General features: G+C 36.8%; 1 protein-coding gene across 1 annotated transcript in view; it reads right to left on the minus strand.

The window, feature by feature from the left end:
* The window catches only part of EML6 (echinoderm microtubule associated protein like 6), a gene marked incomplete at its 3' end in the record, with an annotated part of 102,782 nt that extends 77,819 nt beyond the window's left edge, over nucleotides 1-24,963 (minus strand). Inside the window, exon 1 of the mRNA XM_009583103.1 lies at nucleotides 24,767-24,963. Coding sequence (XP_009581398.1) covers nucleotides 24,767-24,963 — 197 coding nt within the window. The remainder of the gene's footprint in view (nucleotides 1-24,766) is intronic.
* Nucleotides 24,964-26,447: the final 1,484 nt, after the last annotated feature.

The raw sequence follows: 26,447 nt of genomic DNA on the forward strand, positions 1-26,447 counted from the left end.
AGACTCATCTGAGAAAAGTGTGTGCTTAACTGCTGTTAGACAACAGAAAATCCTCACAGGACAGAGCTGTTTTTTACCAGAGAAAGCTAAAATTCAAGTCCACACCAGTTCGATATCACAGAATTCATTCTACAGTCAAGGTCTTTTTCCCAGTGGAATCTCTAGTGTCTAAGACACAGCATTACACTAAACATCTCATGCAGTTAAGGTGTTCGCTTTGCCAAGTGGAGGTTTTCAGATGTCTGGGAAAAGGAAGCTCATTTTGAAGACTTATACTTAAATAAAATCCTTATCAAAAGTAATCAAAGGACACAATTTTAATGGAAATCCGGCTCATGGCCCTGCCTGTAGTTATTTAAAATGTTTCCAAAACTCAGTTGCTCAAGCTGAAGGATGGCATGTATTTTGCTCCACTTGTGAAAATATGCCTAAATACGGCCAACTCACATGTCTGAGAAAATCACCATCGAGACGTGTCTATTTGCTAGTGGAATCCTCTGAAGACCCCATATGCAGGCACCAGTACTTCAGCTACGATTGCTCCATCCCTGGCTATTACACTAGACGCAGGAACTGGGAACAGGGAGACTGGAGGTGAAAAATGTCTAAAGACATTAGAGTTCTTGAATCTAGCAGCAACAGACATCTGTGGGACTACCAAGGTCCGTTTCCTCTCAGAATTTCAAAGCGAACTCAGAATTCCTCCAACTCCAGTTACTACCGACTAAATGGAAGTTTACTAGCAAAGGATTTCTCTCACCTCCTTCTAGCTCCTATTCACATAGAGGCACTGTGAAGATTAAAGGACTGTAAAAGCCTATGTAAAACATAACAAAACACATGTACAGTTAGCTTAGTGCCCCCCTCTTCATCACGATAATAAAGGAAGCACCCTTTCTTCCTGAGGGCAGTACACATAAATACATCCACTACAAACAAGGGCAGATACCAAATATATCTGTGAAAGGAAATCTAAAGTTATTTCTTCACAGACTGTAGTAAATGGTGACTACATACAGGCCATATAACCTGCGGCCTTTGTCAATTTGAGAACCTTAACTCAAAGTATTTCAATAAACTGTCATTTTCCCAAATTTATTTAAGAGTAAAATTCTGCCAAGTTTTTCTAACAGTTACATTTTAGCATACTGGCTAACATGAGACACCTACATTTCCTAGTAAAACTACTAAAAATACTGTAAGAACTAGATAAACACATTGAAAGCCCTTAAAAATCCTCCTTCACTCAACACATACAAATATTGTTGAGTTGATCCTTACAGAAATCACTAGAAGAGTATGAAAATATTACCCTTTACCATAGAGGCATAAACCCCCAAAACTATGTGAATTAAAGAAGATTCTTTCACTTATATCTGGTGAAAGACAAAAATTCACTTTGGTCATTTTTAGAATTTAATTGTATATAGAAATTATAATCAGGAAAAGGTTTATTTTATTTTTTTTATGTCTTTCCTGGTTCATTGATCATTTTTATGTTAGAATAATTCTATGATGCTTAATATTAAAATAAACTTTGTATAGTCACTCAAAAAATGTTTTATTTGTTCCACTTTTAATTTCTTTTTAACCCTTATTATTTTCCTGCGATATTGAATATTTCCTCTAAGTCATTTACTGCCATGTTATGTAAGTACTTTTTATGCTTTCCTTAAAAAAAAAAAAAAAAAAAGGAACCAAGGAGGAAAAAAGTAAATGGCTTTATTAGTTACTCAGTACATCAAGTTCACCCTAGTGCGGTGGTCCACACAAAAGCAGACTGCCTGAGGAGTTAGAAAGTCCATTAGAAAGTCGATTATATTATTCCATCAACCCACTATCTAACCAAGTAAAAGAAAGAAGCAGCTTCAAATGTAAATGTTAATACTAATTACACAAGCCAAAGTAAAATCTTCCTTTCCTTTTGCCTTTTGGAATCTCACAGAACACTGTATAAGCTCTAAAAATGTATTTTTTCAGGCTAATGTGGGCATGAGCAGTGCTTTCAGATGAGAAACTGTAGTTCCTCAGGACTAGAAAAATCAAATTACTTCTCAGAATCCTATGATGTAAAATCTTATTCTTGAGATTTTAATTCCAAAAATCAGGAGTTAGGGAAGAATACACGGACTTCCTTTAATCGTTGTGATAACTGTTTGAAAGCATATTAAGGCTATATATATGTACATAATAATGTATATACAACATAAAGAGTATGCTCATGCCAGCTAGTATACAGTCTATATCTAAGGAAGCCCATGGTATGTATCCTGCGTACTGTATAAAAGACAAGATGCAGGTGCATCAGACATCCCTTATCTCTGCTCTGCCACCGAGATTCACCAGCTCCTCTGCTGCAGATGACAGCAGAATCTACTTCTCCCAAATGTCTCTATCTTACAGAGGGAGGCATCAGAAATCACTATTGCTAAAAGCAATAGAAATGACAGATAAGAAAGTTCAAGGAGGCTCAAGCTGTCTACCTTAATGACAGTTAAAATTCTGTAAATTCTTATGTCATGTGGACAGTCATACTTTACCAGACCAAGTCAAAGAACAGGATGAGAGTGCCCAGTGCATCTTCTCAAGAAGCAAGCCAAATGTATTATTTGGCACTGCATTCATAAATGTGAAATTCCATAAAGGAGAAGGATATACAAAGTTGTCTTACTTAGTATGTTCCAAGCTTTGGCTGCAACACTAGAAGAACCACATACAGATTGCATTCTTCATTAGCTTCAGGACAGAGGCGTATGACAGCAAATACAACTACTAGAAGTGAAATAGATCAAAATGCTGTTTTCCCAATAATTTTCTACACAATCGTAATGTTTTAAGTGCATATTAAAATGTAATTTAAGATTTGAATACAATGAATCCGCCTAATTCAAATTACTGCATCTACAGGGTCTATGGGATATACCATATATACTGCATACTCAGGGTATAGCTTTAAAAATTTTGTGTTGCAAAACAGCTTCTGAGCTGATTTGGGTATTCATATCTTGCGTTGTGCTCTTAGTATAGGCAAAGAGATCAAATCACATATTTTAAGTAATGGTGCATTGGAAGAATTCCCAGATTTGCCATAGAAGGAATAATAAAACTAAGGATAAGTTTGCCCATGCAAACCAAGGATAAGTTTTTGAGTTCCATGCTAGTGGTACCTAAGCTAGCTAGTTTAAAATATCTCCAGGAACAGTATAGTCTGCAGTACTAATACACTTGCAGCTCAGTCAAAAATATAGCCATCAATATTTTCTGATTACATTTGTATTTTTGAAAGCAAAAGATTAATACATCCAACTGATGTGTGACACATTATTCACATTCTTCTTCTCTTTCTTGCAAAAATATCAGACTAGTTGAGAAAAAACTAGAATTTTAATATATGTTAATTTGTGCAATGTATTTTGCATAAATTTACTTTTATTTTTGTAGTATGCAGGCAGCTGGAATAAGTAAAAAAAGATCTGTAATCATCTCAGAATTTAAAAAAACTGAAAGCCAAAGCTTCATTCCATATTCATGATTTAAATATTAAAATAGTAAAATTACATACTTCGGCTTTTATGATCTCATAATGAAGTCATAAATATATTTAGAAATGCTTGCATTTTTACTTTGGAAATGAGCTTCATAACCTGACTGGAACACACCTTAAAAAAAAAAGTGGGTTTTTTTTACATGGCATTAGATAATCATATCTTTTTTATTTAATTGGAAATGACTGAAATGATTGCACTTAAGTTTAATAATATTCATGTTGTCTTACTTGGCTGAAAATATGGCTCGCTGGACTTTTTTTTTTTTTAATGTTTTTAAACTATATATGATGGCCTATCAACATTAAAGCAAGTAGGTGCTCCACATATAAGAAAGATTTGAAACTAAGATTAATGAAATTAAAAGCATGTAAAAGACTAGCAATATGTATCAAATGTTAATACACGGGATTCTGCCAAGCAGATCCCTGAAAAGGCCAAAGTCTGCTCTCCTGAAATCCGGGTTTGTGACCTTGCTTAATTTCCTCACTGCCGTCTCTCAGGATCCTGAATTCCACGACCTCAGTGGTCGCTGCAGCCAAGTCTGCTCCCGACCTTGACATCCCTGACCAGTTCTTGTTTGTAAATACCAGGCCCAACAGGATGTCACCCTTGTTGGCTTCTTGACCACAACGGAATAAACCTATATTTTCAGTTATTTTATACGCATTAAGAACAAACCTTCAGGTGCAGTTCAACAGTGTTAAACAAAAAAAAATAAAGCCTGAAGATTGCCATACATTTTTCCAACAATTCCTCATTTTAAAACCACCTTCATATCTATATAGTAGGTTCAGGAAGAGGATTCTTTTTACATTTTCATTTAATCTCTTTACAGATAATACACACATTTGAGTCATGGTTCCTCCCAGCCAGGTGGAAATAGCTTGTTACGTACAAAGATGATCTCTCTTCGGTTTCAGTTGAGTATTTTGGAAACAAGCCTCAAAAAAACCAGAGCCCCTTCTTCAGAAGAAACACTTCTATTGATGAACAGGGTAAACATTTCACTAGTTTCTGATGCACAACTGAATATAAGCAACATATTCTGAAACTGCAAGAGACTATGGACAGGTATAGAAAATAAAAATACTAACAAATAGGAAAGATGTTTCATTACTTCTTTGTGTTTTATACTAGTCTAGATAGTTGGGACAAAACAGTTCAGCCACCGAAGCGTGGAAGAGATTAATGCCAACAGTTTCTGCAACACTATTCTGGGAAAGTCATCTTTCCTGGAAATCTGCATAATAGTACTGCACGCAAGCACCTTTCAAAGGAAATTATTTTCAGAGATACTGATATTTCTATTAAGTTCATATGAGAGCAGAGAAGAAGAGAAAGGGAAATTATTACACTCTGATGGGCTTTATTTTACCTACTTCTACAAATGTGAAAATATGGAGACGCATAGCGTGATCCTGAGAGCTTCTACAAGTGACCGAGTTTTGGAGTGGCTGATTGTCAGTCCCGTATCCATCTTGGCTTGTCATACCTCCAGGATCTCTAGTACTGCGGTCTGATGTGAATCTGCTATCACCCTAGCATTCCAACAAGAGAGGGTCTTCAAATTCTCAGATACATTTGTTAACAATTTCCTGACTTTTGTAATTTAGAGTTTGATATTTAATTGCCAAGCCCTCACCGTGAACTATGTTAATAGATATGTCTATACTAGCAAAGAAACCACTCCAGAACATGGATTCAACACTGACCCACTATTATCTGTGCTATTGGAGTAGCAGCAGTTTTGGCCCAGGACAAGGTTTGGAAGACAAAACATGGCATGGACATTTCCTATGACCTGGATGCTGTCACCCTCTTTTGAGGAAGAAAACTAGGCAGGTGTGTGGATGCAAGTTGTACCATGCTCTTTGTTCTCAAGGCCGGAGATCCAAATGCCTTCACTATTTTATTTAGAAGTAAAGAACTAGTCAGTTGTCCCTTGACCCAACAGTACTCCTCGTGTTAAAAGGTTACAATCAACTGCACCTCATTTTAGAGAAATAAATACTCTTAGCTGTGTAAATCAGCATCTAACTCTTGCAGATTTGGTGAAACAATGCAGATTCATAACAAATTCTTGTTTTACTGAGGGGTATCATCTTGTGTTGACTGAAAGGAACTATAACATAAATATCTAGATTAACACAGAAGAGTGAAAATAGAACAGGAAAAAAAAAAAAAGGATGCAAGCCGGACAGAATTAAGAGAAAATAAGACAGCAAGGAAACCTTCCACATACTAGTCAAAGAATGTCCCTGAGCTAGTGTAGAGGAGACCTTTAGCCAGCCTTTAGGGAGGTGACTATGGGGTCATCAGTCAAAGCAGATTGTTGCAGCTGCGTGGGAGTTTGATTGATAACTATGAAGTCATCTCCCTAAAGGCTAGCCAGAAGTACTCGGCTTTATTCACTGTGTCAGCTGAGCTTTCTTTCTACAATACTGTAAGCAGTATAATAAATTTGAGAAAAAAGGAAAAATTATTAAATCAAGAGAAGTATACTTTAAAATATAAATGAAGATTCTAATTAAGAAAAATAAAGATTAAGTGTCTAACAAGAAAATTATGTTCAAAACTTATGATATGCTGCCAACTTCTATGAACTAAATACCTCAGGGTTTTTTTACTGGTTTCTGAAACAGCTGATCAAAGACATAAGCTAAAATTTTCAACGTAAGATAGGTAAAATAAGTTGGCACATGAACAACTGAGTCTGGGAAGTCCCACATCAGTGAGCAATCCAAGAACAAAATAGGAGAGAGACAAACGTACTTTGTTTTCAGTTCCATCAAAGCTATTCCATTTGGGTTGGTGGATGCCAAAGGTAACGAGAAACTAGTTGTAGCTAACTGACTGAAGGGAGCCAGAGGAACAACTGAAATATAACATGTTAGAAAGAGTATGCTAACATTCCCACAGGAATGATCAGCACAGAAGATAACTGGAAATGACATGTGAAATGCCATGATCTGTCTTCAGAAAGAAACGGGAGCTAGGAATCCTCATGGTGTTCTGAGCAGAATGTAGTGTCTTATGCTCATGCCTTAGATTTATGTTGAAATACAGTGAAGCTCTTCTGCTTGTGATTTATTGGTAATATGCTATTACCAATAAACTAGATTTGGACATGTTGTTATAAAGCCAGTAGACCAAACCACAAAGAACAAATCATGATTGTGACTATCACATTTTTTTTGGTGACTATCACTTTTTTTTTTTTTTTTTAAATTTATATCACACACCAGTGCCAAAAAAACCCCTCCTGTCACAATCCAAAAGCTTATTTTTTTTACTGGTAACGTTTCCCAGGAGCCTAAAATTCTGTCACAACTCAGAAAAATCTCAGATTTGCCGATATTGAACATCTGTATTTAGTTCCAACTGCTTAGCAATTTTGGGTTTAAGTCCAGCACATTCATAAACTGAATGAAAGACAGCATCACCCATCACTACTACCACCAGGACAGAAGAGAAAGTGTCCAGAAGTTAAAGAAGTAATCCAGGGGTGGCCACAATCAGTATAATGTCATTGTCAAGAATTCCAATACTATTGATGTGAAATTACGGTGAAATGGACTTTTTGGAAAGTTGCAGGGAGGCTTGTTCCCAAATTTGTTGCTGTATGAACACACGTCTTACTGGGAGAGACATATTCCTGTTTATCTAGAGATAACTCACAATTGCACAGACTGTGGCTGTGATCAGCTCAATCATCCATTAATCCGAAGCACACAAGATGCTGTAACATGGAATAGAGTTGTGGGGCTTTTTTTTAATATTGAACATTTATGCAAAACATTTAGTCAACAATTCATTTGAAAGCCAAATACATATATTATATTTTATATACCTATGCATTATATTATTCTACATAATTATATAATAATTTTAGATATATACTATATATACACAATATATACATTTGTCTGTGTGTATATATATTAAAAAAATATTAAAAGAACAGAACACAATCCTGACAAAAGACTGAGGTGGATCAGTACACAGAAACTATAGCTCAACTGGTAGTACCCTGTGACAGCTGCAGAAAATGCTCCCTTTCGAGGGAGTTAGGCTGATTAAATAGTAATATCCGATAGGGAGGAAGAAGGCAGAAAAATATTTGTGCAGTGCATTTAACTGTCATCATGTATAAAGTAATTCATACCAAACTAAATGACAAGGTAAAAGAACGTTTACCTCTAGGCAGTAGGGAGTCCCATAGATTCAAAATGAAAAACAACAGATACCACAGGGAAAACGTGAAATGCAATACACTGTATACAGAGCACATTCAGAATAATTCCATCAAATAACTATTTAATATAGCAAGAAACAGTGCATCCTAAAGAGCTGTCTTTTTTAACAGCAGTATATTCATACTTGATTGAATCTGTCCTCTGCTGAAAAACAAAATACCATGGTTATTCCTAATTTAAATTATCTTATGACCCATCACCAGGTCTAACAGTTAACTGAAATAGAATTGTAAAATTATACTGATGTAGACACAAGTGCCAAAATATTCCTTGCTCAGATAAATGGACACTGCTCTCAGCTCCCTTACAGAAAAACCATATTATATCTCACATTATGCCAACTCTCAGAGAAAAACACTATCTAATCAGATTTAAAATATTCTTATGATAGGCATTTACAAAAATAAATATCTGTCACACATCTTCTATGTAGATCTAAGATTTCCTCACATGACTAGTCACACTCATGTATTCACCAGATTTTGGAAAGTGAATCTCTTTTTCTCACCCAAAACCTAGTATGCCGATTTATACAACTTGAAGTCTTTTTCACTGGTTTTGAACTCAGTCTAACCAGTCTACTCCAAGAACAGCGGAGGTCACATGCAGATAGAGTCAGTGCTATCATTGCTAGCAAACACATGAAGAGCTATATAACACACAACAGTTAAATCAGGAGTCTTTACATACACCAGGACTCCTAGCATCTCTTGCAATTGTTATGTTCATCACTGACACAGTCTAATTTGAATGATATCTCATACTGATGTTTTAAAAGAGACAAGCTTCATCATCAATATCAAAATCATGCAATTCAGAGCCAGGTGCAATGTCCACTGAATCACAGAAATTTGTATAAAAAGTTTCAGCAGAGTTACATTGTAAATTGTAAAGATTTCGGAAAAGTGTAAAGATTTTTAGATTTCTCGTGTTAGTATTTTACACTTAAAGATGTACATCTTAGTTCTCTTAACATCATGCCATAATTAATCATAGCATGCAAATAAGCCCTGGAAATCCAAGTATTTTCTAGAAATTTTAAGACATTGAAGATTAATTTACTTCCAAACTTTAAAAATAATCCATCTGTGTTAACAGACCAAGTCGTATGTTAGCACATAAGGTAGTGCCTACAGAGACATCATGATAGCTGAAAAGCAAGTTATGTCTGTGATAAATCTACTGAAAGATAAGAGAAATAGCAAAGAACGAAGACAGAGTTTGGAAGTTTAGCATGTTCTTTGAATCAGATAACTACAGTTCTGTGCTGGCTCCAAAATGGATAGTTGGAAAAAATGTATGAAGGGAAATCTTGCAGTACCTCTACTTAAGGTTATTTTAGGCAACCAACTTAGAAGAGGTTTGATTGCCTGCCTAGAAACAGTTCGCCTTTGACAACTGAATTAACTTAGGCTCCTGGCTTTAGTTTCTCAAGTAACACCTAAGCCAGACAACTGAAAGAAACTACGCAAATACTTGACACACTGTTCAAAGCCCAAAGGCTACGTGCACAATTTGACTTGATATTAACTTATCTTGAATTAAGCAAGATAAGTTGCTTGACAAGATTGCTTTACTGTTGCTTAAAAGGAATTGTTATAAAATGTAAATACAGTAAGTTTCAAATCAAAAGTAATTACATGTAATTAAATTAATATTTTACATAAGCAACAGTAGATAAAGTTTTCAGTATTAAATAGCTGAGGAACTAGAGCGTCATCGGAAATGTTCATTAACCTTCATGTTCTGGTGAATGACTGATCATGTATTTTGAAAAGATAGTCACAAACAGCTTCAGCTTATTTTTTCATCAGCAGAACTGGCTGCACTAAGCTCCGTCATAATATAAGACCCCTTCTATTATTCAAAACACATGTATCTATGCAATATGCAGTTATTAATTATCCACAGTTACTAATTCTACCCGTGTTTTATTGGATGTGCAGCCAGTCACAGACACAAATATGAAAGAGCAGGTGTTGCAAAGTTATTACACCACCAAAATCCATGAAATGCTGCATTTGAGAGAGATTAGAGTTATCCAAAGAATGCCTTTTAAACTTTTTTTTTGTGAGACTAATACTAGGAGTTATATAAACAAACATGGAATTATGATGTTTTATGTAAGCACTATGACTCATTCTCTTGCCTATTATTATTTCTCTTTTTCTCTTGATTTCTTGGCAAACTATTCAAAGCCTGGAGTCCTGCTTTCTGTGAAATCTGAGAGAGCAGGTCACATCGGAGACCTTTTTGCTGTATTTTCGGTTCAGTACTGCAGTGGAGACTGAAGCTTCATGCAATTATGTAACTGCCTGGCAGCATGTCATTTCTGGCAGTTATCATCTGGTTTACTGCTTGTCATTTTCTAATACTCCGTTTTTTCTCTAGCTTATGGTATCATAGATGTTATAGGGGTTTTCGCCTTCTACATGACAGTAGGAAAGAAACCAGGCTTCACACCACAACTGCCATGTTCATCTGAAGAACAAAATATATCTTCCTCTTCATACCACCTTTTCTATTTACTTCTGCCTCAGTAGACAAAGCGTTACACTCTCCCCTTTACACAGAGAAAGTGGGTTTTGCTAATAGCTCATACGATACTCGGAGGCTAAAACCGAACAGAATATTTGAGCATAAACCCAATTTAAGATTAGGGGAGTGCCATTTCAATAAAATGAGCTAATCAACTGCATTCAGTTTGGTTTAGCAGACTTGCAGATTTAACCATATGATGGCAGACAGCCAGGAGTGTGAAGTAGCAATGGACTTAATTGTGTGCAGGGCCATAAAGAAACAAGCCTCTGCTTTACTGATTTAAAATACTAATTGGTTTCAGAGCTTTAAAAAAATACAAGCTTTTAAAGAAGATTTCATGTGTCCTTGTATACAGTTCAGGTATCTACTTGCTCTTCTATTCTCTTATAGGTTTCCTGAGCAAAATATCCTCTCTCCATGAAAGAATTTTGAGAATGAAACTGCATCCGTGCTAGACACCTATTACAAAAAAATGTATCATACCTAATTCTTCAGTATAAACCTAAGCTAAAAAATACAATGGACAAGCTCTCCAAAAACTTATCCCATTCCTGGCATTTAGTATTAATGCAAGCCATAGATTTTCTGTACAATGCACAATATTATTATTTATAATTTCTCTGTTCATTCATTAATCTATACTGCAATAAAAATTGTTAAAATATACAGTGGCATAACTAGTTTGGTGCAAGAGTTGAAAACTGTAGGCTTTTGCCATATGTGCTTTTGAAGATTTATTATTCTAGAATTCTTCTCCACATCTACAGAGCAGACAATAAAACAATAGGTCATATTCTGCTAAGAGCCTTAAGACAGTACCAGCATTTATCAACTTCTGTATTTTCTTGCTACATGAAGAGAGGAATTATCTTCCATAAATTCTACTGTAACGATACTGCTGTCTGCTTATAACAACTCTTCACTGCCTCCTTCCCAGCTTCGTAATACAGCGGTGATGCCTTGGAGGCGAGTAGCCAAAATTCAGCATGAGACCTCCATTAGCACAGCTAGTAGTATGCACTCCACTCACTCTGCAAACAAAACTAAAGTAATATGATATTTTTTCATACTGTATTTTATTTCTCTCTCTAAGAAATTAATCTCCTTACAAGGAGAAAAAGAATAAAATTTACAAATCTGAAAATTTGATAGAAGCCCAGAGAAAAGTAAATATGAAAACAAAACAAACAAAAAATGCAAACCCCTCAAAACTCTTAAGATCTTAGCTAAGTTCTATCTCAAAGGAAGAAATTACTTTATATCTATTTTCTTAAGATAGTAATGATTTATAAAATTGCTTTTTTGATAAAACTATTAGTGTTCTGCCAGGGAGGACTTGAATTTATGAAAGGTAATTTTTAAAAAGATATCAGGACAATTTAAAAGGATAAAAGAATAATTTTTAAAAGACAGTAAGTAATTTTAGGCTGCCATACAGACTAGGACATTAGTCATAAGAGAAACGTTTTAGTATTGAAAGTGATTTCGTTAGCAGTTCGTCTTCAGCTAAAATATAATTAATGGAAGCAGCATTGTACAAGAGCAGCTAAGTAGCTTGCAATCTATAAGCTATAGGAATATCAGAATAGTCCAAAAACTGTGATATAAAGTGAATAGGGATATAAATTTGCTGCTCAATTAAATAGAAGGCAACTGTGATAATTCAATGCTTCTATACTCCTTCCAATAATTAAAATCTCCCTTTTAGTTGGCTGGGTAAAATTCCAGACATAGCCCAATACATTTCGCTCACAGCAAAAAATAAAAAACATCACGTTTTGATCCCATTCTGTCTTTCGATAGAATTTGAAGGATTTAATTAAAAGCAAATTTCATTAAAATGTCCATATCTGGAGTTCATCATATCAAAATTCTTTAACACCTCAGTTTTTCTTAAAACAATATTTACTCTTTGTGTGTGCGCGCACATGCTTTATTACTGTCTTTTAATTTTGTCCTTCGCTGTACAGGGATTTATGACGGAGGTCCCTGAACATTTTCTCATCTTAGTTCTATTTCTGTATTAATAATTTCACTCAACCAGAAATACTAGCATGTATGGTAATTTAAAAAAAAAAAAAAACAACAATTAGCCAAATGAATTTAGGATTACTATCCTTAATTTAGAAAGGTGTATATAAGTTTTAAAGACCTACTGAAATCTACCTTAGCAGGGCATAAAGTACCTTCACCGATCCATTGTATAAGTTTAAACTAGAGGCTATGAAGGATAATTGCATGGATTAATCTAGCTATCTACATTTGATGGCTATAGTTATATAATGTGGATTAAACTATACTACCTTTTTTCATCTATTTCTCAAAATACATTTTATAGCAGAAATGTAAAAGCTTTCACTTTTAGCTGGATTCAAAGTAATGATTTACCACCACCAATAATAAATGCATATATCTTACACACTAGTCATCCTGACTAGCCTCAAGTTACAAAATAACATATTTTTAAATGTGGCAATTACAGCTAAATCAGCTTTTCCAAACCTCTATTGCCAGTAGAAGTCTACTCTTTAACATACTTTGCAGCTACTGCCTCTTTCTCAAACATCAGCTTTCACTGTCACTGTCTCGACTGCACCAACCTCACACCAAGACAAAAAGAGAAGTTAACGTTTAGAAGACCAAGACTGTAAGTATCAAACCTATTTACACAGATCTGTAATATGACCTACAAGCAGCTTGCTCTTAAGTTTCCAGTTCGAAATAAAGTATTTAGCACCTGCACAGGTACTTCTTAGAAGAACTCTTCTGAACTGCTAACAATGCACCAGCAAAAATTTTGTTATTGGGTAGATTAAGCAAGTTTCACTTGGAACAAAGCAATAGTTGTATAATATTCTTCAATTCAGAAAAAGTCATGGGATCAGCGTGCTGTTCAGAACGTAGCAAAACACAGAAACTAATTATGGTTAACACATAAGCCTTATTCCAAAATCACTTTGTTGTTCTTCACCTTAATCATCAAAGCTTTTTATGAATACAGTAGGCTATCAGGCTTATTTGTTGGCTACTAGGCCAATTTAACAATATCCAGAGGTAAAGTTTACACGTTGATGTGTAGGAAATGGATACAAACTGCTTGATAGCCACTTCATTACTGGCCTATCCACTTAATAATCTTAACTATCCTCTTTAGTGCTCCTAGCCCGTTTTCTCTTTATCCCGAGGACACTTTTATAGCGGTCCTATCTCAAACAATACATCATACAGACTGCTTTTCCCCCCATTTGCTCCCAAAGAACCTCAGCCTACTCATGACTCATTTCTTAAGCTATCATTGCAAAACTTTTTAGTGTATATACAAAGAAGAAGGAAGGATACCAAAAGCTCCTGTGGCTAACATCAGACTTCAGCAATGTTCATGAAGTTCAGCTTTAGTCTAGCAAGCCTTACCACCTCCCAGCTTTTTTTTGGCAGAGAGAAGGAGGCTCCTCTGAAGTGGGTGGAAGAGACATGAGCCTAACACAGATGTGCAGGTGTTTGAAAAAGCTGTTCTCCCTCCACTTGACAGAAGGGAAATAAAGAGAACTAGCTCTATTGATTTAAATTGATTCTTTGCTAAAATTTTGTCACAATATGAAATGCCAAATTGTCATTTGGAATTAATTTGAAATATTTATTTTCATTTGAGATCTGTGATGTAGTTTATATACAAAATTCTATATGCAAAAGAGTCCCATATCCAAAAGAAGTCATGTGTCCCCCCAGTTTTAATTAAATTCTGAATAGCATGACATGTGGTATAGAAAACAATTCATTCAATGAAGCAGCATGGGAAATGTAATAGAGAGAGAAAGTGCCATGTATAAAATAAAAAAAAAAAGCATAGTGACATTTCTTTAACACCATTATTTAACAACATTAAACACCCAAAAGTCTTTTCAAGTCTCAAAGAGCAAAAACTTTCGTATCCTTAGTCAATGTCCAACAATCTTAATCTTCTAAAAATATCCAGGAAGGCTCTGAGCAAGCTTTTGGGTAAGCAAACTTTCCACCACGATAGATGTCATGTCTATGTTAAACTTCAGTGCAGAATCCACTTCTATTTCTTCCAGGTGGTTATATTCAAGCAGATGCATCTAGCAGATTCCCTGAAACAGCATTACTTGGAACAAGTTCTGGTAAAATCTGTGGTGAAAACATACCACTTAAGGAACACGTGTACCTACTACTAGGTAATGAAGTTCTCTGTTGTGCATTTTTTAAAATGTTTAATGAATTATTACTTGTTTACCCAATTAATGACACTTACCTGCCAGACCTATGGTGTTACGTTAAACTAACATGCATCTAAAAAGAGAAAGCAACATTCTTGTTTGTGATTTTAGGGGGCTATCTGCTTTAAGTACCTTTTATAAAATGCAACCACATAGCTCAGGTGCAATTCTTTAAAATCTGTTTCCTGGATTAAGACGTAAAATAGCCACTAAGACCGAAACTAGAGTATGTCTTCAAGATTAGTCTGATATTAGTAATACTGGGTTGGATCCTCATCTGTACCATACCGTTACGTTCTTACGCCACAGAAAAGGACTACAGCTGCTATTCATATAGCCACCCCTAACTGCAACCTGTGAAGGTGCCAGGTGCACCAACATGGGGGAAACAGAGGTACATTTACTGTAAGGCCACCTCCAGATACTCCAGAGAACTCTCTGGCAAAAGGCATTTACATTATTTACCTCTTGGGAAGGAGGGATTGCATTATAAGCAGTCTTACAAGGAATACAGCACAGAACTGCCCATCCCAAAAGCAGCTTGTCAAACTGACATGGTTATAGCTAATTCCCAGATATAACCAGACAAACTTTTTCAGCCTGACAAGCAGAAGTTCTAAAATAGCTCCTTCAACAAGACAGCTTTCCTAAAGACTCGATATAATATCCTTTTAGACATTTGTGGCCTCCTCCTGTTGCCACATATTTAAAAAAAAATGCAAACCTCTAGAAGCAGTGGAGCCAGCCCATATGAGGTAAATCACTGTGAGTGCATAAGACCTTGGACCAGGAGCATAACTGCCCATTACAAACTTGTTTTATGGCTAATGGAAAGAGGAGTTTCACTGAACAGCATTTCAATGGGTGTTTAAAATAATACATAATTTCTAAACAGATGAGAAAGTAATCTCAGAATCCTAGAGGAATCACGAATCTGCTATAGACCTACTGCTGCAATCTTGTTTGAATTCAGCTACACTAGTACACATCCAACACCAGTGTAAACAGGGCCAAAGAGTTGGTCCTATTAGTGTTACTTGTCACATATACGTAATCACCTTTCTCATATTCTGCCAGACAGAAGGCTGAAGAGAAAGCTCAACTTTTACCTAATCATAGATTCCAGCATTTGGAGAACTAAGCCAAAAGTTCCTTTAGGTACCTTATGAATAATATTAAAAAACTAGAGATATGAAGGAAAAAACTAAGGAAATTTACTTTTAACGTGTTTTCTGGTCAGACAGAAGCTGACTGTGACTAACCTTTTGTTAAATATGGCTTAAGATACATAGAAGAAGGAAAGTATGGTCTGACTAGTCAGGGTGAAAGGAAAAAATGCTCTAACCTTAATTGCAAGTAGAGCTGTAATAAACTGAAGGCGTATTTTATGGTCTTTTTTTACTATAGTTAACTTAATAATTTCTAGAATAAAAATGTTTCTTTTTTAAAAAAAAGAAAGGAGGGAAACATTACGCTCTATCCTGAATTCTTCAGAAGTTCAGCTCATCATGCCTGAAACTGTTATAAATACCCTTATTTTGCAATTAATATTTGCAAGTAGAAGAGTAAATGTCACCTGCAATTTTTATCTCTGCATATGGAAGACAATTTCTGAGGATGAGGAAGCAGATGTTTTGCATAAATACACGCCCAATTTTGATGTGGATGCATCAATATTAGTATGACTATATATAAACTGTACTACTAGTGAGCAACTTTCATGTAGGATTATCCCTTGAACATTCAGGTCTGCTAAAAATAATGAAGGCATTCAATATTCCCAACAAAAATTCAGTAAAATCTTTTGTAACAAGGAGCGTTAGGCAACCAAAATAAAGGGGTTGCTCTACCTCTCTCCGAGTATAGTTTATTTTGTACTCTATTTTATTACCATAGTTTCAGTGTATTTCAATCCATCTGTCACAAAAGAATGAACAGACTTCAATGCCAGCATCAACAGAAATTATATCAATAAGATACAGGGTACCAAAGTTCATCGTACTGTTAGACTGTTTAAAGAAACTTGATGTATTTTATATGAAGACCACATTAGTACATGCAAAACACCAGCAATAATTCTGAAATCGGAATATGTACTTATCGAAATTTGGAATCACCAAGCCCATCTCTGACTGCTGAGCTGATTCACTGTGATGTTAGTCGTGTCTGGTAAGTGCAAAAAACTCAAGAGGTTGCAAAAGCAAATGTACAACCCAGAACATCACCACTACGCAAAGTCACACAAATAGCAACGCCCCCTGGTTTCGTTTGAGTAATACATCATTATTAAGTTGTTCTTAACAACTTGCACAATCGTGTTCAGAATGTCAGGTAGAAATGATATGAAAACTAAACCAGTAACTTTTATTCCCAGTATATTTGCAGAATCCATGTAAGCCTTTCCCTGCAATACCAATGACCACCCCAGACAAAAGCACTGTGATGTTCTTCCCTGGATGCATCCAGTGTCACTGTCCCTGAAGATGCAGCAGGGTTGAATGAGGTTTCCTTTAGAGAGCTCTTGGGTTGGTTCATCATGTCAGTCTTCAAGACAGACATGAACATATGGTCTATACTTGCCCTTAAGTTCAGGCCTACCTAAAGCTTTGGAGGTCTCATTCCAAGTCTGTTATAAATACCACCTCTAAAGAAGAATTTAAATTCAACACGTCTGTTAGATAGAAATTCCAGGCAACTAAATATTCTTGGGGTAGAAATGCATCTCATAAAAAACAAGCTGCTATTCCAAAGAAGTGTCTTTAAATGGAAAAAAAGTCAGCATTTTTGCTGTTTATCAAGGTTCCTAAAAACCCGAGGAGTAGGCAAGCAAGCGGAATGCTCTTTTAAAGACCTTAAAACCCTGCCTACTTTTGCAGAGAAGCATTCAAGCACTTCAAGCTGTAGAAAGCATATGGATACTGGGCGCAAGCCTAGTACTAAAGTCATCGAGGATAATTCATAGAAGTATTTATGGTACCTGAAAACTGTTCCAGCAGTTTGTCCTTCTACAGAGATATATCAGAAGTATTGCTACAAATATTGCTGCAGTCCCATCTCGCCCAAGACTTTTTTTTTTTTTAAATTAATAGTAATCTCCATCAAGCTGAAAACCCTGCCTCTACTCTCAAACAGGCAGAGGAGCTTTCTTCTGCAATGCAGTACAAAACTAAAAACCTCCCTCTTCCATTTTCACCAAAGGAAGCGCAGCCCTTGCGCCCTTGAGGAAAAGCCCGAAGCACGGAGTACAGCAACTTGCACCTCCTCATCCGAAAAGTCTCAGTTGCCAGTTTGTGTGGTGAAAACGTTGGAAGGACATTTGTAGCCCCTACCAGACACAATTCTTTCTTGAGATATCCAGTTATGAACAAGTTATCACGGGCAAAAGTATGAATTTTTAATACTAATTGCTGAAATACACATTATTATTTTTCCATTAAGTGTTAAAAAAAAGATGTGATTCTTCCTGCAAAAACCTAATCAAGACTTAGAAGAAAGAACGTAAGTATCTGGAAATTGCTTAGATAAATCTATCTGACATCCATTTAATCAGTAAGACAGACAGGAATAATAGTTCATGGATACCAATAGTTCATTGATCTCTTCTGTCCTACAAGATGCAGTTTATAAACTTTTGTAAAAATTAGAATTTGTATACTTTTACAGAAAGTTTTATAGTAGAAAATGGTAATACAAAACTGTCCCATAAGTTCACCCCCCCATCCTTCTAACTAAAAAGATAATTTGAAATTAAGGTTACTCATAACAATGCATTTTCTAAGAGTTTTCATCCTGTTAAACGACAATTACGCACCATTACCTGTGATTCCTAGTCACCTTAAATCAAATTGAAACACAATAAAACAAGTAAAAGAGTTGCAGAAAGTTAATGCAGAGCAAATGTAAAAAAAAAAAAAGGTTAATTTAATTTTTTAAAATTTAAGATACTGTAAGCAGTTGGGAAAAAACGTAAAATAATGTGACAGAGAAATCTCTAACTGCAAAATTCCAATATAAGACTAAAGCATACCAAAACCTGGATTCTTAAAAAGCTGGATACACAGTTCTGTGTGATAATGAGTTGCTTCACACAAATCCAATAAAAAAATGTAATATACTAGCTGATACAGACTTAAAACACTTGTCTTTTTCAGCTGTGAAAAGATGAAAACATAATAAAGATCCAAACATTTTCTGCAGAGGAATACAAGTGCTTCCTATTTTGTTGGACATATTTCTTTCTGTTCCATTTTGAAAACGAGTTAAATCAATCTGATGATTTAAACGCTCAAACTCCAGTTGTGATTTTTAATAATGAACATCTTCTCACTTGTCCAAACAAGCAAGCGAGCTGTGCCTGGACAAGCAATAAGTCTTACTTATTCTTCTGCTACCATATCTGACATATTGCTGGGATGTATACAGACTGGTCTGTTTAAATACTGTAGTTAAATGACAGCGTTCTCATAGACATATTGCTACAAATGCCTACTGAGTTTCTCTAGACTTTTAACTGATCTATGTATTTTTACAATCACGTTCAATAAGACACTGTAACTATATATTCCAACACATCTGATGCATTAATATGGATATTTAAGAAGCAAATATTTATAGCAGCTCATGCCCCAGTAAAGACTTAAAATCTAAATGCAGCACAGCAATCAAGCACAGTGAAAAGACTGGCCATCAGAACTTCATGAAATAAATGGCATTTTCCCTTTTTTTTTTGAGATTGAAAGCAAAAGAAGCAATAAGCTGATTAGATGAGTTTTTATGGGGGGTTAATCTCTTTAATATGAAACTCCTTTAACAACCTACTGTCTCAAACAGTTCCCAAAGCACGTTAGTATACACAGATTCTGCTTCACCCTAACTGTTCCAAAGTCACGTCTTCCAAGTTTTAATGGCTTTGCATAGGAACTTGCATAGCACTTGCATAAGAAACAGCTCTGGAATTTCTGTTGCTGAAAATCTCGGATGGCTTCATTGCTACTTTGCTATCTTTTAAGTCACTATATTTCAGCAGACCTGCATGCGCACCTTCTGTGACTAAAGTCAAGGTTTAGCACAAGCTACAGACAGTACAGTCTTCCACGCACTTATGATAAGAAATAACCACAGTAATTTGAACATCATTCTATAGCAAACAAGTGCTGTCACTTACCATCCAAATGGTGGCAACTAAGCATAAATTTAAAGTATTTTAGATCACTTCAAACAAGCACCACCCTATGAACAGAAATATTATTATAATACGTTAATTTAAAATAAAAATATTAAAGTACAATTTAGATATTTTAACTCCGAGGTTTTGATTTGCATACCTCTGCCATCAATTTACTTATTCCAAAATTACATTTACTACAGTCAGCAACATATGACATTGCTTCAAGCATCATATTTCTTTTCTCCCAACTGCAGAAAGACAAGAAAATGTGCAGTCATGTTCCAATATGCATCCTGTCTCCTGAAACGATGCCTCTAAAGAACAAACCAGGCCTCTAGTCACTCTCGCAGCCCAGTAAATCTCATCACCGCTGGCACATCTGCATTTTTAATCTCAATCTGTCAGCAGAGTGGAACACACACCAGCACACTTACAGCAATATTCTGATAAATCCGACATTACTATTACATTGTAAGCAGCCTTACATAAACATCATGCTTTGGTATCCATAGATAAGAGGCTGGCTTTCCAGGCACCGTGCCCGGACAGCAAACACTGCAGAGAGACCCAGGAAAGGCAGCAGTCTCTTGTGGCACTCTGCCTCACAGCTGACTTGCTTGAAGGCAATTGGAATGGAAAATATGCTTTTGTAAATGCATAATACTACAGCATATCAGATAACACAGCAAACTGGGGTATATAAAAAGAGCAGGTGAAGTCTTCAATACACTGTCAGAGGTGTTCTCTCAGTAAGTTTTGACACATTCAGGAAAACTGTTCAATACTGCAGAAATTCTTGGAAAAACAAGAACAGGGAGACATAACAACTTTATTACTACACCATCGGAAAAATATCTCAAGGTTAGGAACCTCTGTTTACAATGAATTCTATAAAAATAAATAAAATCAATTGTATTTTAAATTATATTGAGTAGTATTTCAACTGGTTATATTTTTATTTTTGCTGTTTTCTGTGTCAAGCTTTTTTGGCTTTCACATGCATAAACTGCAGATTTCAGATGCATAAATTGCAGAAAAAATATAGGAAAGAACTGCCTCCATTCAACATTTCATCAAGAGAAAAAAGAGAGCTGATCTAATTGCTTACTGTTATACAAGTAATGCACAATATAAAAGTAAGAAAACCTTCTGTTCTTTTGAAAGTGTTCAATTACTGTCAAAACTAATGATCCAGTCTTGCAAGTGGTTATACTAAACATAAATCCTACACTTGCATGAATTTTGTTGAAGGCAGTGATGCTGCATGAATTGCAAGATTCTCATTAATACATTAACTTACAGCCATTACAATGAGCTGCTGCAAAAACCCACTTTTAAATTACTCAAGAAGGAAAACAATCCCCACATGTTAATATGACAGCTTCTGAAACCTAATCCTGCAAAGCACAAATGACTGAATTCAATGAAAGCAAGTTACGTGTGTAACGATACGTCTACACCACACTTTCTGCATTAAAATGTTGCAATAGCTATGCTTTTACATAGCTATTACCCATTAGCTACGATGCTTCAGCTAGATCAACAACAATTCAAGAACAATCAAATGTACAAGACACTTCATGATTGCTCTGTGGTCTGCAACATAGACCTTAGGGTAAACCGTAGGGCTCACAGCTCAGAGAGAACAGGAGCGTGCTGACCTTCACCACCCCTGAGCTGCTAGGCTGTACTCAATAATCAAAGCTTTCATTTTTTTTAAAAAAGAGGGAGGGAGAAGAATAGGGTGTATTTTATGCTCTTTGACTGTAAAGTAAACTTCATAAATGGCATGTCTTTTTAGTCTCCAAACAAAATGCATCAGTAGTCTTCAGAGACCAGAACCAATGCAATCCGTTTCAACCGTGTGTTGATCCTCTTTTATAACGACAGTACGTGTTAACCAATAGTATTAACTATTCCACAGCTAAGTAACATGCAAGAAGAACTGTATTATACAACTGGAAGTAACAAAAGAATCACAGAATACTCTAGGTAAGGAGGAGAGCTCTGGAGGTTACCCAGTCCAACCCCTCCACAAAGCAAGGCTCACTTCAAAGTTAAATCAGGTAGTTCAGGTCCTCATCTCATCATGAATTTAAAAGGAGTTAGAGCTTGGAAGCACAGCACCTTGTAGTGGCTTTGCACAGAAAACAAAACACTTCAGAGCTCACTTGTTCAGACTCTGAACATCTACCTTATTAGCCGAGCGCAGTACGTTAAGTTCCTTATACAAACAGAACTTATTTTTCAAATATGAATCTGAAAAAAAAAGTCATTCCTCCATTAATTCGATACAGTCTGGTCTACTTTAGCCCAAACTAAATTATGTCCAAGTGCATTATCTTGATACAAAGCAAGAGGCAGGACTATCAAACTTGTGAAAACACATTAAACATACACTTTCAAACATGTGACCTTTTCACCAGGGACAAATACCCACTTTCATGACTTTAATAAACACTTCAAGGTAATGCGCAGGTTCTCAACCTTCTGATTCACGGGTTCATCGATTTTTTTTCCACAAAATAGTATTCACTGAAACCTTTCAACACACAAGGAGCTAATGGCAATCCTCCAAAGCAGCACATCCTCCCACTTCAAGGTCTTCCAGTCTTAATGATTTCACAGTATTTTCCAAAATCTGCAAGTTTTTTTTTTTAAATTGTGTTTCCAATCTCTTTAGAAATTACAACCTGTTGGACTGCAAATGTATGCACTGCTGTTTAGAATCTGGTCTCAGGCAAGTAAATACCAAAAAAACCCAGAAAAGTTGGATAAGTACATTCATCCCATTCATCTCGATTGCACGATAGCTGTGAAGCCTAAAATGTGAGAACTTAAATTCCTGCATTTATTAGCCATATCAGTGATAACCACACAGGAACCATCTACTTAAAAGGACTTAGAGTGATGGGATATTACATCAAAAAGGACTGCAAAGTGCATCAAAAGCAAAGGAGGTAACCATTACCAGGTGCAAACAATAGAATATCCTAGCAGCATTTTGGAGATTCTCTACTTCCTTAAACCCCACGTGACAGCAACTTTTCTTGGCCACTAAAAGCGAAATTTGGGTCCTGCTCATGCTTTCTGGGCACAAATGTTTCATCCTTTGCTGAAACTATAGTCATCCTACAGAATTCTGATCCTGTTGCAGATCAGAAACAAAACTCACCTTTCCAAAGCATTAGTTGGACATACAGCGAGTCCCTCAAAACACCTGCTAATTGGAACAGGTGGTTGCAAGTTTTCTTTAAAGAGTAGAACAGGTATAGGCAGCATCGAAAGATGAATACCAGACACTCATATTCTTTCATTCCCATTGTACATTCTAAATGTGACACTGCCAAAAGCAGTCTCCTAATATGAGATGTCTTAAAATAAAAGGCACAAAAGTTGTACAATACAATTGGTTTTGGGAGGGAGGTTTTGTCAAGTATAATAACCGGGACATTTTTTCCTCAGCTGATGGAATATTAAAAAAAAAGAAGAAAAAAAAAAAGAAAAAAAAAAGGGAGAACCAAAGCATCACTGTCCAACCAAAAACCAGTGGATATACGTAGATATGTAGTTGCATCTTGACAAATTATATTTCTAGTATTTAATGAGAATTCAAACTTAAGGTCAGAAATATACAACTCTGTACATGGATTACACTTCACATTCCATAGAGTATCAAAATTTATGTCCATACAACACGGAAAACTTTAATTTCATGATACTGCAGATGCATCTAAAATACTCGTTCTTCTCTGAAGGACCCGAGCAGCCAAGTGGCTATTTAAACAGCCTTTTGGAATTGATTAATAGCTTTGAAACCAGAATAAACTTTTATGCACATCCACCGTACTTCATGAAATGCTACTGCTTTAACGCATTATAATGGGGAGAAGAAGAATGCTACTAGGATACATAGCAGCCAAAAGCTCTCACTGGGAAAAGTGAATGCTTTTCTGTAAACAAGGCTCCAGAATGATTATATGGCAACTATGTGACTTTGCTACTGAGTGTCAAAACTCTGACTTCAGCAGATGTTTCCACAGTGCTACTGCACCATGAGTCACCTGGGACTATTCTGGTTTCACATCATCAAGAACAAGCTTCATTCATGCTGAATGAGGTGAATAGGGAGGGCAGCAGTTAGCTGTGCGCAGAGGAGTGTCATTACCATGCAACATCCTTCATAAGGATATCCGAGGTTCAGATTTCTGTCATAAAATAGTAGACAGAATTTTCTATTTTACTGATGTAAATTTCTGTATTTTGGACAGATTTTTTTAAAAGGCTACCTTGAACTCTGTAACCACATTTTTATTTTGTGAGGTGCAGTAAAATTAATATTTCTATAAGACAACATCATCAATTAAACCCACTTCTTAGACAGTATTTGAAAGAAAGAGACAAAAAAAATTGGTCAGAGCAGGAGCAAGACCTGTGCTTCTGTAGCCATCTTGCACCAGCACGCTTGGGATTTTTTGGCTGAAGTACAAACAGCTAAACACTTGATTTTGAGTGAAATTTTCCAGATGATTAAAAAAAAAAAAATTATTTTGACCTATGCGCCAGATTTATGGCACTCTCGTGCTGGGATTTGCTGAGTGTAAGGAGAGCTACACCTGCCTTCTATAAGACATCAGAATCAGTGAGCGAGGGTCCCAGCACTGGAAAGATTAAGGTGCTGGATCCACGATTTTGCAGCACTGTTGCACTAAGATCTTCCCAGTGCATTTCCATACTGAAATGAACTGCTTTGCTTTTGGTGCAGTGCAATAGAAAAACTTACCTTCTCTCTTATTATAGCAACATTTTGAAGCTTTGCTACAAAAATAATAATAACCAACAGTATCTAGAAATCCAGCTTTCACCTAGACTGCTGGTAACATATCTGAGCTGCTTTAAAATGACAGGTAGGAGCTGAGCCGTAAGACGCAAGGAGGGGGTATCCTGCCAGCCCTACATTCTCCTCCCCTCCCTTTAAACCCCACCCCACCCCACCACTAGAGAAGTCAGCCCCCTTACCTGATAATATCATCGTTGTGCCCGAGGAAGAATTTCTGGCTGTGCTCTCTGGTGTTATAAACCACGCCGACTCCAGCCACGAAGTAAACCACCTCTTTGCCTGCCGTGTAGTACAGGTTGTTGCGGCACTGGTGACCCCTGTACCCGTAAACCCACTCCAGACGGAGCTGGCATCTAGGAGCTGTCCGATCCGCCATGATAACCAATCCCCTCTCCCCACAAGCACACACAAAACCTAGCGCTGCCCCTCCCTTCCCTTAACTCCTTCCCCCTTCAGGGTTTTCCTCTTTAAAACGTTAGCGGTCCCTGCACAGCTGCCGAAGCTTCAGGTGGCACTTTTGAGCGACGATCTTAAATGGAAAACACATTCGCAGATCAGGTCTGCTGCCGCCGCCGCTCTCACCGCTGCGCTGCCACCATAATCTGCTGCTGCTGCTGCCCAGGACGAGCAGCTGCCGCTTCCACGCCGCTGCGTGACCCAGGCAACTTCTTGGGGGAGAAGGCAGATCACAAAAACACACCTACATAAGCAGCAGATGGGGGTTTTTCTTTCCAAAGGCAAAGTAACTTCTGTGCGTCACCACCACCACCTGCCCAAGGCTCCCTGCTGCATCTCCCGTATTGCACCCTCTTGGCTTCCTGCAAAAAGCTTCCTGGGTGCTCTTCTTTTCAAGATATCTATGTTTGGGTCAAAACTGAAAGAGAGAAAAAAACAAACCATGTTTTTCAATTGCAGAATCCATGTGTATTTAAAATGCAAAGGGACTACTTTGATGGGGAGGGGGGAGCTCTGTTTGGATCTGTGCTGTGGCAGTTCTGAGTGGTTTAGGGTCTTGTAAGCCTTTTCAGGAGGATCCAATGCTCTGAATCTTCATATGAATACTATTGAAAGAGAGGATTCGTACACAACACCCAGCATAAATACGGTAATATTACCCCATCTTTCCTTATCCCCCAGCAACCCAAAACTTCCTCCTTTGGGAGTCTACAGCAACTATGTAATTAAAACAATTTTATGTTCCCATTTATCAGTCACAAACCACTCCAATTTGCCATGAAGTAACAGGAGCTTGTGTTTTTAATTATTGTCATCCTTTGGAATGATATTCCCAAGGAACACATTTCCTTGCTTCTCTTCTGCTTTTTCTAAGACAAGATTTGTATTGTCATTATCAGTCGAGCGTGGTTGCTGCATGTTGTTTGTGATAAGACATCCACCACTTTATAGTACTACTCAACAAGAGACCAAGCCCAACCCTCCAGAAACTCGTCCACAACTGCAGGGAAAAGAATGCTAAAATCAGAGGAGCAAAACCAAAGACTCATTCACAGAGCACAGCGCCAGATGGAAGGGAAGAATAAACTGCCCACTACAAGGCTAACCCCTTTACCTTTCCCCACACAACACGCCTCACCTTCGCTATCTGCCCAAACTGAAGAGCAGCATGTTGATACCGGCTTACACAAACGCTCACAGTGCCGGCAATACTCCCCGCCGCCCCCGGGACACAGGCAATATAACCCGCAAGCGATACAACCCTCCCTCAATGAATTACGCTCCACGCTTGAAGCAAACCTTAGAGTAAAACCTGGCATCACACCCAGAGCAACAGTCTCCAGAGGGAGTATCGTATCTCACGGCCCCACAGGCCAGCAGTCCCTATCGCGGTCAGCCGGGCGC

This window comes from Fulmarus glacialis, unplaced genomic scaffold (assembly GCF_000690835.1).
Source record: "Fulmarus glacialis isolate BGI_N327 unplaced genomic scaffold, ASM69083v1 scaffold1188, whole genome shotgun sequence".
Lineage (NCBI taxonomy): Eukaryota > Metazoa > Chordata > Aves > Procellariiformes > Procellariidae > Fulmarus > Fulmarus glacialis.